This window comes from Anolis sagrei, chromosome 3 (assembly GCF_037176765.1).
Source record: "Anolis sagrei isolate rAnoSag1 chromosome 3, rAnoSag1.mat, whole genome shotgun sequence".
Taxonomy (NCBI): Eukaryota; Metazoa; Chordata; class Lepidosauria; order Squamata; family Dactyloidae; genus Anolis; species Anolis sagrei.
Genome location: NC_090023.1, coordinates 245,806,267 through 245,821,405, shown reverse-complemented (window position 1 = coordinate 245,821,405; position 15,139 = coordinate 245,806,267). Strand labels below are relative to the sequence as shown.

The following is a 15,139-nucleotide window of genomic DNA, read 5'->3' as shown; positions in this document are numbered from 1 at the left end:
TTTTAATCGATATGTATGTATGTATGTTTATGGCATCTAATTGTTGCCAATCTGTACGGTGCCCTGAGTTGCCTTTGGGCTGAAAAGAGTGGGATAAAAATGCTGCAAATAAATAAATAAATAAACAAACAAATAAATAAATAAATTTGTAGAAATAAATGAAGAAGAAGGAAAAGGCGAGGCCGCTTGATGGAGAAAAAGACAAAATGCTAATGGGGTACAGAAAAAATGTAGAACTACCTATTGCTTTATTTTGACCTCTTCAGACAGGACAAAATTCAGCAGCATTTGCCAGTTCCTCTTACGTTTTTCCACTGAGCCCGTCAGCTCCCATCCCATGATGTACAGCTACTTATGGTAGGGCTCTGTAGCAAAACTGAAGATGAACCAGCATATGCCACTGTGGTGGCAACATGGGAGGCTTCCTGTGTTGTATTAGCAACAATGGGGGAAGCTGGGCAGCAGACTCCCCCCCCCCCCCCCCCGGTGGGATGGGATTAGAGGTATTTAGGACAAAGTTGGGTTTGGAGCAATGGGTTCCCCCCACCAGGCACTGCTGGATTCACCATGATTCATGGCAATTCTGTCAGCAAATGGAATGAGGTCCATACCCTCTGGCTTTACTTAAAGGGAATATAGCAATTCACCTTGAAAGAATAGAACAGATGATGCAATGAGGGAAATGTAGTACAGAATAGGCATGGTGATAGAACAGGAATACCCAAGTCTCCAGGGCCAGATGAACTATATAGAAAAATGGCAGGTGTAATCTCAAAACCACTAGCAATAATCTTTGAGAATAGATCATTAAACCATCTGTAAGTGCATAGAAAGGAATGTCATGATTACTTATACAAAATCATTGAAATCCATGGGGCTCATGCTAATCTTTAAATTATGAATAAGTCTGGATTAAATTCCCTGTTTTACAATGACATCTTTCTGGTTTATGTATAGAAGTTACTTCCGTGATGTTGTTTTATTTTTTAAATTAATCTAAGTCTCAGGCTGTTGGGGATTTTTTTTTATTTCTTGTTTATACATTATTATTTCAAAAATACTTGAGCAGTCATTTGACTAAATAATTTTATCTTGGTCAAATGATGAACCATAACCGATAACTGTTTATATAATGCTTTCCAATTGTTCAAAACTGATCATAAACATTATCATGAAATATGAAGTGTTAATATCCTTATGGTGGGAACTGATCTGAATATTTTGCCTTGTTGTAGTGTGGAAAACAGAATAGCACACAAACGTTTGCAGCTAGCTAATGGCAGGTTTATGGCCACTTTCTCCATTTATCACTCTTATCTAATGCAATTATTATTAATGGCATCTTTCCTTTATGAAACTAGCTTCACTAAATTATATGCAAAGGGGGATAAAATGCTTTGCAATATATATCAGAGTTTTGACAATGATATGGCAAATCATTTCTATCCCATTCAGATGAAATATTTTAAATTAGAGTCAGTTTCTGCAAAATAGCAAGCAGCCCATTAAAACAACCATGACAGCTAGCATAGTGTTTAGTCTAGAAAATAATGACTGTGAAGCCAGAGGTTGGGTGTTCAAATCCACTCATGGGTATGAATTCTTTTGGAGAGCCACAGTGGTATAATGGTTAAAATGCTTGGAAATGGGAAGTCTAGATTCTAGTCCCCACTGAACCACCGAGCTCACTGGGTGACGTTGGACCAGCCATTTCAACTTGATAGAATGCATCATGTTTGGTGCACAGATTGGAAGTAATTAAAGTAATGTAGTTTGCTGAAACAGATGCTCCAAGGGATCCTGTTGAGAATGTACATCTTCGTAAATGGACCTGCATCTCTGGGAATTTGAATTGTTCAGTTTTGTAATGTCCACATCAAGCAGAAAGCTGATGTTACTTTACTACAGATCACAGCCAGCAAAGTGCCTGATGTGTTTTATGCATCAATGTACATTGTACACTGCTATCTGTAAGAATTAGAATGGCACAGTTGCATAACATCCATATCCAATACAGGGCTATGGTGAGCGCTGCCTGATGTGCATCTGTGTGAAATGTGCAATGAACATCAGTGTAAAGTGTGCCCTGGTGCACATTGTGGAGTGACATGACGTGCATCAATCCTAATGTGCATAAATCCCAATCCATGTTGAATGACCTTGCTGAGATCCCATTATGCATATTTGCAATTCAGTAAAGGAGTTTCTTAACATCTCTGCTACTCAGCTAGGAACACATAAATGTCAGAATGTCAGATAACTCTGGCATGAATGTCATGCCAGACTCATCTGATCTCTTTTTTCAATAGAGTTACAAGCTGGGTAGATGCAGGGGTATGGTGTATCTAGATTTCAGTAAGGCCTTCGACAAGGTCCCCTATAACCTTCTGGCAAACAAACTAGTCAAATGTGGGCTGGGCAAAACTACAGTTAGCTGGATCTGTAATTGGTTAAGAGAACCAAGAGGGTGCTCACCAATGCTTCCTCTTCACCCTGGAAAGAAGTGATGAGTAGAGTGCCACAAGGTTCCATCCTGGGCCCGGTCCTGGTAAATATCTTTATTAATGAATTAGATGAAGGTTTAGAAGGCATGATCATCAAGTTTGCAGATGACACAAAATTGGGAGGGATAGCCAATACCCCAGAAGACAGGAGCAGAATTCAAAACGATCTTATCAGATTAGAGAGATGAGCCAAAACTAACAAAATGAAGTTCTACAGGGACAAATGCAAGATACTGCATTTAGACAGAAAATATGAAATGCAAAGATACAGAATAGTGGATGCCTGGCTCGACAGCAGTATGCATGAAAAAGATCTTGGTGTCCTTGTGGACAACAAGTTAAGCATGAGCCAACAGTGTGATGTGGCAGCTAAAAAAGCCAATGTGATTTTGGCATAGATCCAGGGAAGTTATGCTATCCCTCTATTCTGCCTTAGTCAGACCACACCTGGAATCACACTGTGTCCAATTCTGGGCACCACAATTTAAGGGAGATGTTGACAAGCTGGAGTGTGTCCACAGGAGGGTGATTAAAATGATCAAGGGTCTGGAGAACAAGCCCTATGAGGAGCAGCTTAAAGAGCTTGGCATGTTTAGCCCGAAGAAGAGAAGGCTGAGAGGAGACATGATGGCCATGTATACATTTGTGATGGGAAGTCATAGGGAGGAGGGAGCAAGCTTGTTTTCTGCTGCCCTGGAGACTAGGATGCAAAACAATGGCTTCGAAGTACATGAAAGGAGATTCCACCTGAACATTAGGAAGAACTTCCTGACTGTGAGAGCTGTTCAGCAGTTGAACACACTGCCCTGGAGTGTGGTGGAGGCTCCTTCTTTGGAGGCTTTCAAACAGAGGCTGGATGGTCATCTGTTGGGGGTGCTTTGAATGCAATTTTCCTGTTTCTTGGTAGGGGGTTGGACTGCATGACCCACGAGGTCTCTTTCACCTCTACGATTCTACAATTCTATGAAGTTGCATAAAGTAGCAGATCATAAGGATTCTGGTACATTATTCCATTATCCATGGAATAATTTCCTGAAACACTTCAGGATGTGCAAATACTTGGGAAAAGCTGTGCAGAAATATTCATTTTATCCCACCATTATACAATTTTTTTAAAAAAAATTAAAAAGTATTTGTCTTCACACCTGAGAATAACATAGTCTAATGTTATATCCCCATGTTTCAGGCAGCAAATTGGTGGAGTAGGCATGGAATAGAAGCAATGTATAAACTAATTACTATGCAGTTTGTTTGCAGAGTTAGGGTTGGGATAGGGCTTATGGCAATGCCAAAATGGCTTTCTAGCCTTTGGACATTAGAGACCTTGATTTAAGTGGGTACCATTTTCTATTCCAACTCTGAATAGGAAAAAGGTGCCTTGGATAAGCCCTGGATCAATGACCCAATTTCTTATAGCAACTGCGTGTAATGATATAGATTCTTTCACATATGACAAACAAGTGCTTCAGCTCTCCATTTGACGACAAGTCTGGAGAAATATTTCCTAATCAAAAGGTTCAGCCTAACAGCCACTTTTAATATTAATTTTTAATCTTGATTGAAGAGGTGATACCAGTGAGGAATGGATTCAATATACCAATGGCTGCCCTGCCGTTAGCATGATACAGCTGAGGGCACTTCAGGTCACAGTAATGAACACAGATTTGAAAGCTTTGTTCTAAAACTGCATGAAGCCGAGAACCATCCAATGATTAAAAGATATGAACCTCTGGTACTTGGGATTCCTCCAGACTGTAAAGAACTCAGAAACTAAACTGATGACCCAGAAAACAAGCTCAAATTAAGACATATCTGCTTGAAACAGCAAGTAGGACTGTTCACTTAATGGCTAATCCAAGGGGTAGAGGCAAGAAATGGATGTTAACAGAAAATAGAAGGTTGTGATTGAAAGCAGAGCACATACTAGGTCAGATTATTTGCCCATCTAGCCAAGTATATATGGGCTGTACCTCAAAACTTTGAAGCATTTTTCTGGGGAGTCTAGTGCCTATAAATGTGGGTCGGTAATTTTTCAAAGCTCTGATTTATTTTGGATCACAATGGAAAATTCTGAGAGTGCCTTGGATTGCAAGAAGATCCAACCAGTCCATACTCCAGGAAATAAAGCCCGACTGCTCACTGGAGGGAAGGATATTAGAGGGACAGATGAAGTACTTTGGCCACATAATGGGAAGACAGGAAAGCTTGGAGAAGAGAATGATGCTGGGGAAAATGGAAGGAAAAAGGAAGAGGGTCCAACCAAGGGCAACATGGATGGATGCTATCCTTGAAGTGACTGACTTGACCTTGAAGGAGGTGGGGGTGGCCATGGCTGACAGGGAGCTCTGGCGTGGGCTGGTCCATGAGGTCAGAAGAGTTGGAAGCGGCTGAAGGAATAAACAACAACAACAACAACGGATTTCCAGGGTTTCAGGTAGATATCTTTCCCATCATTCCACCAGATCAAAGGATGCAAGGGCTGGACTTTGGTTTACATGCAAAGTAACCAGGAAAACCCTGGTTTGTAGTGAATTAATTAGATAGTGGGGTTTATTCCATGCCTTTATTCCGTGTCTTCTTTTTCCGGTTCTGGACTGCAGAATACTTCAGTCCAGACAGTATTTCCACTGTTTACTATGGGAATACCCACCCCCCTCCTGCCAAGCCCCCAAACCCCTTAGAAAACTAATGAAAATTTACTCGTCCTCCATTACAGGCTCCCGCTAGCTCTCCTGGTGTGTAGAAATGATGGGCCAGGAGAGCGGGGGGGGGGGGGAGGAAGTAAAATCACTCCCCCCCCCCCCACTCTCCTGGTGCATCATTTCTATGCACTTGGGGAGCTGGCCAAAGCCTGTAATGGAGGATGGGTAAGTTTTCATTAGTTTTCTAAGGAGTCTGGGGGCTTGGGGGGAGGGGGAGTGCTTCCAGACATTCTCTCAAACTAGTCCTGAGAACACGCCTGGACACCCACTTCAGAAAGTGCACACTTTCTGGGGTGGGTGTGGACAGGCCCCCAGAAAAATCTTCATTTTTAAAAGCAGATTCTCCTGGGATAAAAGCCTGGCTGGATCTGCCCTTAGTAACAACAATATATGTTAGATGCCTAGTCATTCTTAACTGCCCTTCAGTATTATCCTTTAACTCAGCAGAACAGAGAGCTTCCTTGGTATTTGTTCCTCCAATTTAAATATAGACATGAGTTACATTTTATTAAGATTCTGATATAGTGCCTTTAAGGCTTCATAAGTCTCACATCATCAAAATAAAGCCTTTGTTCTCTGGATCTGTGATTTTGTTTGCTTCCAGTTGAAAAGAAGGTCCTTCCACCCATCTCTCAAAAAAGGAAAAGTGTGTTCTTCATTCATAAAATGCCCTGAAGGGTTTCAGGATTTTCTTTTTCAAGCCAGCTCTGTGTCGCAGTCAACAAAATGTTTTCACCTCCAGTGAAAATGAACAATAACTGACAAAGCAATAAAGACAGAAAGTGTGTATATATATATATAGTTAGTATTTTAACTTTCAGCATTGGGTTCTACAAGTAGTAGAGATTATTAACAGAAGTGCACTATGGGGCTACTGTTCATCTGTTCATCATATGGAGCGTCTTCAATGCAATGGTGGTAAAAAAAAACCTGCAGTTGTGAGTTACTTTGAAGTTTTTCTGTGCTATAATACAACCCAAATGATTTCTATCCTCCATTAGAGCTATAATGACACAGTCTCATCAGGATTCCCTGATTAATGGACCAATTTGCTGCATGTGTTCACAAAAATCTGCTTGCTATTCCCACTTTGTAGAATTAAGGTGCATGCCCGCCCACACAATATGTGAAAAAAAATCTAGTCATGGAACAAGTATCAGAATTTCAATCTCATTCAAACGTTTCCCAAAAATATTCCCCATCTTGAGGTTTGCGAGCAACAAAAGCTTGAGAAACATTGAGACATGCCTTATAGATGTTTGAGACTGATGCTCACTGATCCTTGGGAGTAATGCAGTAAAAAGAGAATGAGTAACCCATGGGGTTGCTTCCATCTTACTGTAGCGATTAACATGACAGTACAGGCTGAGTCCTTCTTATCTAAAATGCTTGGGACCACGACTTTGATGGATTCTGAATTTGGGAATACCTGTATTTACACATGCTTAGGAAAGAAGGGATGAGGGGAAAGGCAGTTAGGCAAATGCTGAATGCCCACTGGGTTTTCTTCCAAGAATCCTGATGAGGAAAAAAGAAGTGGAAGAAGGGGGAAGAAGACTCTACTTACACAAGGCCTCTGTTAAAGGAGATGTCATAATACTTTCAAATTTGTCAGCAATGTAGGGGAGTTCCACACATACATTAAACCCCCTTTGGAGCAGGTTTAAGAAAGGGGTTTTAAATACACAAAGGCAGGGGGAAAATGGGCTTTCCCCTTTGGCTGTTCACATACTATCCTGGAAGTATTCAGAATAGCATGTGGCCATCCAAAAATAACCCCCACCCCCACCCCCCACCCCAAAAAAACCTTAAAAATAAAAAGGAAAGTTACCAGGAGCCATTTGGCTTCTCTTCCTACCTGTAGAAACATACCAATGATGCCCAAAAACATATCAGGAGTCGGGAGCAATTTGTCCCCCCCTCCCCCCCCGCTTCATTATGGGTGTTATTGGTATGTTCCATCAGAAAGAAGGAGAAGCCAAATGGCTACTGGTAACTTTCTTTTTTATTTTTTAGTGTTTTGTGGGGGGTTTTAGGGAGGGGGTTGGAGCCCTCACAGTTTTCCAGGCTGAATCAACCTGGAAAACTCAGGACTACTGTGGTGGCTGTATGAAGAAAAATAATAATTATAATTTGAAATGAAAATAATGAGAAGTGAGGGGTTACCTGTTTGTTTCTGAGAAGGAAAGCAGAGTCTTTGGTAGAAGGGAAACTTTACAGATGACTTAGAAACCTTTCAGGCTGGTTTTATCTTATGTCAATATTTGAATAAGCCAAGGCTGGAGCTAAATGTGTTACTAGGGTTAGTGCCAAGTACAAAGTTAATAATTATTAATCCAGGGAGAAGGAACATTTGAAGATATGGTATAACAGCGCCACCTCCTGTCTGGTTGATGTAAATAGCAGGCAATTAAATACACCTTTTAAATGAATCAATTGAAAGGACTAATGTATTATGAATATATTGTGAATGTATTGTGGGGGAAATTAAGGAGAATTAATAAGGAAAATGCTTGTTTTGAATAAATTGAAGAGATATATATGAAGACATATGTATGAAGAGAAATATATGAAATGATGATTCATTCTAAAGATTATGTAAGTCCTCTGGGAATGTAGTCAGCTGATGGAAGGGAAAATAGTGGATCTTGCCAACAAATGTTCTTGGCTGCGATTCCTCGAGGACAAAGGATGTTGATTAGATTGTGTAAATGTCAGGGCTTTTCTGCGCATGTGTAACCCTGAGAATTATGCTATAAATGCTGGAGCAAATCTGACTTCCAGTGTGTGTCAGATATTGTATTCTGAACACCCGATCAAGCTTGATTGAATAAAGAGCCTGGAATCTGCTGCCGTCTCCTTTCTCTTCCTTCCTGATTGCACTCATCTGACCTCGGGTAACAGACCTGCTGCTACAAATGGGGGCTCGTCCGGGATCTGAGTCAACAGTGAAGGAACAGAAACGAAGTCTTTTGAGGACTTGATTGCCACCACTCAGTGGGTCAGATAAGACGACGATCAGAAGGGGCAATACGGGTACCCATTGAAAGAAATGACCCGGCTGATCCTCGCCTTCCCTGCCCTTCAGACTGGGGTATATTGAGACTGAGGGTATATTGATTCCACGGCACAGGTAAAGGAAAAAGGCTAGCCTTAAAGGGACAGGAAAAGGAGGTACATGGGAAGTACCTGGGGAATATTTCACTGTGTGATTACTGCAGAAATCAAGTGAAACCCCTCGAGTGACGTTTTCGCACAGAAATCGCACTCACAGGTTAAAGGAACACACTTTCAGGGGAAAGTGATAAGGTTGTTTTGTGTGTGTATTTTGGTTTATGAAATATTGTGTTGTTGCTTCTTTGCTTCTGTATTTTCCATTCTTTATGCTTTCTGTGCTTAATACTTTGTTTTAAAAAGAAAAAAAAAGGAGAAAAATATAGAAAATGGGTGGTACACCAAGTAAAAGGTCTTTAACTGCTCTTGAATGCATGGTGGAAAATTTTTCAAAATTTAAGGAATTAACTCAAACACCAGGATGTAATAGCCCCCAGAAATTGAGATCTCTTTGTGAACTAGACTGGGTGCAATTTAATACCGGGTGGCCAGGTGAAGGAAGTTATGATTTAAAAGATATCAGAACAGTTGTGAGAATAACAGCAGAGGTTCATCCGGATCAATTTCCATATGCAGAGGCATGGGAAAATGCTATCATTACACAGCCCGCATGGTTAAAGAAATGTCAAAACAAAGAATGTGCTGTTTTTGTAGCTTTAACTAATTTGAAAAAGCCTCAGGCAGATAAGAAGAAAAGAAGATTTGGAATTTTTCCTTGTCCTGAGGAAGAAGTGAGTAACCCTCCTCCTTATGTTCCTATGTACCCACAGTTAAAAGCCATTGACAATGAAAGGTCAACCTCTTCTGATACCTCTCCTGGGGAATCTAAAAAGTCACCTTTAATAGATCTAGCATCTGCAAGCAGATGGCTTCAGAATATAACAGAAGAATTTTTGCGAGATAGTCCCATAGCTGGAAGAACTAGAAGCCATAGTAATCCAAACCCAAAGATTGCTTTTCAATTGCCTTTAAGATCAATGGTCCAATATGTACAAGAGATGGATGACAAAGGAGACTTAACTTTAACTCCAAAAACTACTTACCAACATGTGCCTTTTACCACTTCAGATTTGTTAAATTGGAAGTCTAATAATCCTCTTTATACTGAAAACCCTCAGCCACTTATAAATTTGTGTGAAACAATAATGGCTAGCCACCAGCCAGATTGGTCAGATTGCCAACAGCTATTACAGGCTCTCTTCACATCTGAAGAGCGAAGAAGAATCCTTAATCAAGGAACCCAACTAGCACAGACATATGCTGCTGAGAAGACAAGTTATAATCCCATTGAATGGGCTGCAGGGGCATTTCCTTTGACAAATCCAAACTGGGATCCTAATATAAGCCGAGACATGGACTATATAGTCAGATACAGGGAATTTTTAATGGAAGCTTTGAAGAAGGGACCCCAAAAGGTGATCAACCTCAAGAAGATACAGGAAGTAATGCAAGGAAAAGATGAAAGTCCAGGTGCTTATTTAGAGAGATTATTGGAAGCTTACCGAAAGTATAGTCCCTATGATCCTGAATCAAAAGATGGATCTGCATTATTAAATACTTCATTTGTTACTCAATCAGCCCCAGACATTCGTAGAAAATTGCAGAAGCAAGATGGGTTTGCAGGGATGAATCTGTCCCAGTTAATTGAAATAGCTACCAAGGTATTCATCCATAGGGATGAAGCAGAAAAAAGAGAAAGAAAGAAAATAAGAGAGGAAGATCATAAGATTTTTTTGAACCTTTTAGATGAAAGAGATAAATTGAAAGGATCTGAAAGTGGAAACAGAAGGAAAAGAGGAATGTGGCAGAAGGAAAGAAGAGGAGGACGAGGGATGCCCCTGGGAAGACACCAGTGTGCCATTTGTCGTCAAGAAGGTCATTGGAAGAACGAGTGCCCATCTGCTCAAGGAACGGTAGGAATACAAAGGGGAATGCCATCCCAGAGAGGACATTGGAGAGGAAGAGGCCGGGGAGGAGGCCACCAAGGGGGATATGCTAACCTGGTTCCTGGGGCTAGATATGGAGAAAAAAGAGAAGAAGAATTTGTTGGGATGGTTGGATTAGGAGAAGACTGGACGGAATAGGACAGACCGGCCCCCTTATGCCTAGGCCCGGGGGAGCCACTGGTCAAAATGAATGTTGAGGGCCAGGAAATGACTTTTCTAGTAGATACGGGAGCTGACCACTCTGTGGTAACAAAGCCAGTGGCCCCTGAAAATGGACTAGAACTTAATGTGGTTGGAGCCACCGGTCAAAGACAAAGTTATCCTATGTTACAAAGCAGAAAATGTGATTTAGCAAACCAACAAGTGATGCATGAATTCTTATATATACCTGAATGCCCAATCTCTTTATTAGGAAGAGACTTGCTTTGCAAAATGAGAGCAATATTAGCATTTGAAGACAATGGGACAATGGAAATGACTGTTAGAAAGGGACTTTATACTTTGATTTGTCCTATGTCAGAGGAATGGAGAATATTTACTGTTTGTGAGGAAAGTACTGAAGAATGGAAGAGATATGGAGTTCCAGGTGTATGGGCAGAAGACAATCCACCTGGCTTGGCCCGGTGTGTTCCACCTGTACAGATAGAAGTAAAACCAGGGATGGGACCTGTGGCTATTCGACAATATCCCATACCTCGAAAAGCTGTAGAAGGGATCAATTTGCATCTGAGCAAGTTACTTGAATATGGGATCCTAAGAGAATGTAGGTCTCCTTGGAACACTCCTCTTTTACCGTTACAAAAGCCAGGAACACAAGACTTTCGTCCGGTGCAGGATTTAAGAGCTATAAATCAAGTTACAGTAACCATACATCCTGTAGTGCCCAATCCATATGTACTTTTAAGTTTAATACCAGCAGCTGCTACCCATTTTACAGTCCTGGATTTGAAAGATGCATTTTTTTGTATACGCCTTGAAACCAATAGTCAGCCCATTTTTGCTTTTCAATGGGAAAACCCTACAACTGGAGCAAAAGTCCAATATACTTGGACTCGGTTGCCTCAAGGTTTTAAGAACAGCCCGACGATATTTGGAACTGCATTGGCTCAGGATTTACAAGGGTTCCCATCTGACCCTAAAAATAGGGTGCTTTTACAATATGTGGATGATCTTCTTTTGGCAGCCACGTCACAAGAAGAGTGTTACAGGGCGACTAAGGAACTATTACATCTACTTTATGAAAAAGGATACAAGGTTTCTAAAAAGAAGGCCCAGCTGTGTAAAACTGATGTCAAATATTTGGGTTTTCGTGTGTCACAAGGAAAGAGACAATTAGAAATTGAAAGAAAACAAGCAGTTTGTGCCATCCCCACCCCCACCAGTAGGCGTCAAGTGCGAGAATTCTTGGGAAGTGCGGGGTTTTGCAGAATTTGGATACCGAACTTTGCTATCATGGCAAGACCTCTTTATGAAGCTACAAAGGGGGGTGAAAAGGAACCCTTTAATTGGACCCCCGAATGTGCCCAAGCATTTGCCCAGTTAAAACAAGCTCTGGTGCAAGCACCTGCATTGGGCCTGCCAGATTTGGAGAAGCCATTTACCCTCTATGTTGGTGAACGAGATGGAATAGCAGTGGGGGTGCTTACCCAGCTACTAGGAACCTGGGCAAGACCAGTAGCCTACTTGTCCAAACAAATAGACAAGGTAGCAAAGGGTTGGCCATCTTGCCTACGTGCTGTAGCTGCTACGGCCTTGCTGACTCAAGAAGCTGATAAGTTGACTTTAGGACAAGAATTGGTAGTTATGGTTCCTCACTCAGTAACAGCTATTATGGAATATAGAGGACATTATTGGTTCACAAATAGCCGTATGTTGAAATATCAGACCTTGTTATGTGAGAACCCTCGAATCAAGTTACAGGTTTGCAGTACCTTAAATCCTGCTTCACTCCTGCCTATTGAAGGAGAATTACTTCAACATAATTGTTTGGAAACTATGGATGAGATATATTCCAGTAGGCCTGACCTAAAAGATCAACCTTGGCCTAAGGCGGATGCCACTCTTTTTACAGATGGAAGCAGTTTTGTTGAAAATGGACAAAGGTATGCTGGATATGCTGTAGTAACTGCAACCACTGTGTGGGAAGCAGAACCACTTCCTCTAGACACATCAGCTCAAAAGGCAGAACTGATAGCCCTAATTAGAGCTCTTGAATTGTCAGAAGGAAAAACAGTCAACATTTATACAGATTCAAAATATGCATTTACTACTCTGCATGCACATGGAGCTTTATATAAAGAAAAGGGACTATTAAATTCTGCTGGGAAAGAAATACGACATAGTGAGACCATTCTGAGATTGTTAGATGCTGTCTGGATTCCTGCTAAAGTAGCAGTGATGCATTGTAAAGGACATCAATATGGCGAGGATCCTGTGACCTTTGGAAACCGATATGCTGACACTACCGCAAAGGCCGCGGCCCGGAAGGGACGAGGACAAGAGCCGGTTATGGCCCCTTTGCAGGTAAGAGACTGGTTAAGGAAAGATGACTTGCTATATACTCCAGAGGAAGAACAATGGGCCCAGCGTGAGAAAGCTGTAAGGAAAAATGGATGGTTGGTGTTGCCTGACCAGAGGCTGTTTGTACCCAGACAGATAGCTTGGGAAATGATTAAGGAGGCACACCAAGAAACCCATTTGGGAAAAACAGCTTTGGCCTCACTAATGGGACGACAACTTTACATAAATGGGCTCACTGCCCTAACAGGAATAGCCTCAGCCAGATGTCATATTTGTGCTAAAAATAACCCCAGAACAGGACCAATGCCACCTCCAGGGGTTCAATATCAAGGAAATACACCTTTTGAATCTTTAGTAGTAGATTTCACTGAAATGCCAAAGTGTGGGCCTCATAAGTATTTGCTTGTGTTTGTATGTACTCATTCTGGATGGCCTGAAGCATATCCAACTAGAACTGAAAAGGCGGCTGAAGTGTCAAGGGCACTTCTTAGAGACATCATCCCAAGATATGGGATTCCTTTGCACATTGGTTCAGATAATGGACCAGCTTTTGTATCAGAAGTCTTACAGTCCTTGGTCCGACTATTGGGAACAAAATGGAAGTTGCATTGTGCATATCGACCTCAGAGCTCAGGAAAAGTAGAAAGGATGAATCAAACTTTAAAAGGAAAATTATCAAAAATGTGTCAAGAGACTCGCTTGCCATGGACTAGGTTACTGCCTATAGCCTTGCTCCATGTTAGATGTACTCCTACTAAGTTTTTGGGCCTGTCCCCGTTTGAACTTATGTATGGAAGACCTCCCCTTGGATTGAGGCATCTTCAAGGAGATATTAATCAATTGGGACAGCAAGCATTAAAAAGGGATGTTCAAGCATTAGGGCTGGCCATAGCCCAACTTCAACAATACACTGAAGAACTAAGACCACCTTGGCCAGCTACTCCTTTACACTCCTTCCGCCCGGGGGACTCAGTGCTGATTAAGGATTGGAGACTAGAACCGTTAAGACCAAAATGGAAAGGGCCTTTTACTGTCTTGCTTTCAACTCCCACAGCTGTCAAAGTGGAAGGAATCAAAGCCTGGATCCATTACACCAGAATAAAAAAGGCACCACCTGAGTGGACTGCGACTCCTGAACAGAAAGATCTCCTGAGACTTCATACCGTCAAACCAACAGCGCCATGAGACCCAGAAAGAGGACTACAGCTCTGGTTTTGACCACATACCTGGAAGCTGGTCAAATAAATCAGACAGAAGATTGAGGAGCACTGTGGAAGTGCCAACGTGTATGGGACATTCTTCAATAATTGTGATAAATAATTTTGTTTGATTATGTTAAAATTGTTATTCTTTTCTTGCTTTAAAATAAGGATCTGACATCCTGAGTTTGCGATGCTACTGTGGAACATTCGCTCGCAAAAAGGGGGGAATGTGGTGGCTGTATGAAGAAAAATAATAATTATAATTTGAAATGAAAATAATGAGAAGTGAGGGGTTACCTGTTTGTTTCTGAGAAGGAAAGCAGAGTCTTTGGTAGAAGGGAAACTTTACAGATGACTTAGAAACCTTTCAGGCTGGTTTTATCTTATGTCAATATTTGAATAAGCCAAGGCTGGAGCTAAATGTGTTACTAGGGTTAGTGCCAAGTACAAAGTTAATAATTATTAATCCAGGGAGAAGGAACATTTGAAGATATGGTATAACAGCGCCACCTCCTGTCTGGTTGATGTAAATAGCAGGCAATTAAATACACCTTTTAAATGAATCAATTGAAAGGACTAATGTATTATGAATATATTGTGAATGTATTGTGGGGGAAATTAAGGAGAATTAATAAGGAAAATGCTTGTTTTGAATAAATTGAAGAGATATATATGAAGACATATGTATGAAGAGAAATATATGAAATGATGATTCATTCTAAAGATTATGTAAGTCCTCTGGGAATGTAGTCAGCTGATGGAAGGGAAAATAGTGGATCTTGCCAACAAATGTTCTTGGCTGCGATTCCTCGAGGACAAAGGATGTTGATTAGATTGTGTAAATGTCAGGGCTTTTCTGCGCATGTGTAACCCTGAGAATTATGCTATAAATGCTGGAGCAAATCTGACTTCCAGTGTGTGTCAGATATTGTATTCTGAACACCCGATCAAGCTTGATTGAATAAAGAGCCTGGAATCTGCTGCCGTCTCCTTTCTCTTCCTTCCTGATTGCACTCATCTGACCTCGGGTAACAGACCTGCTGCTACACTACTATCTGGACTGCCCCCTCAAAAGTCCAGAACTTTTGAGGAAGCAGTCCTGACAGTCGAAGTAGTGGGTTTATCCCACACCTTCCAAGAAGGCATGGAAT

General features: G+C 41.3%; 1 protein-coding gene across 1 annotated transcript; it reads left to right on the top strand.

The window, feature by feature from the left end:
- Positions 1 to 8,623: 8,623 nt before the first annotated feature.
- LOC137096516 (uncharacterized) lies at positions 8,624 to 10,404 on the top strand. The gene has a single exon (XM_067466015.1). The coding sequence runs from the start codon at positions 8,650 to 8,652 to the stop codon at positions 10,402 to 10,404; it is 1,755 nt and encodes a 584-aa protein (XP_067322116.1). The 5' UTR covers positions 8,624 to 8,649.
- The last annotated feature ends 4,735 nt before the right edge of the window (positions 10,405 to 15,139 follow it).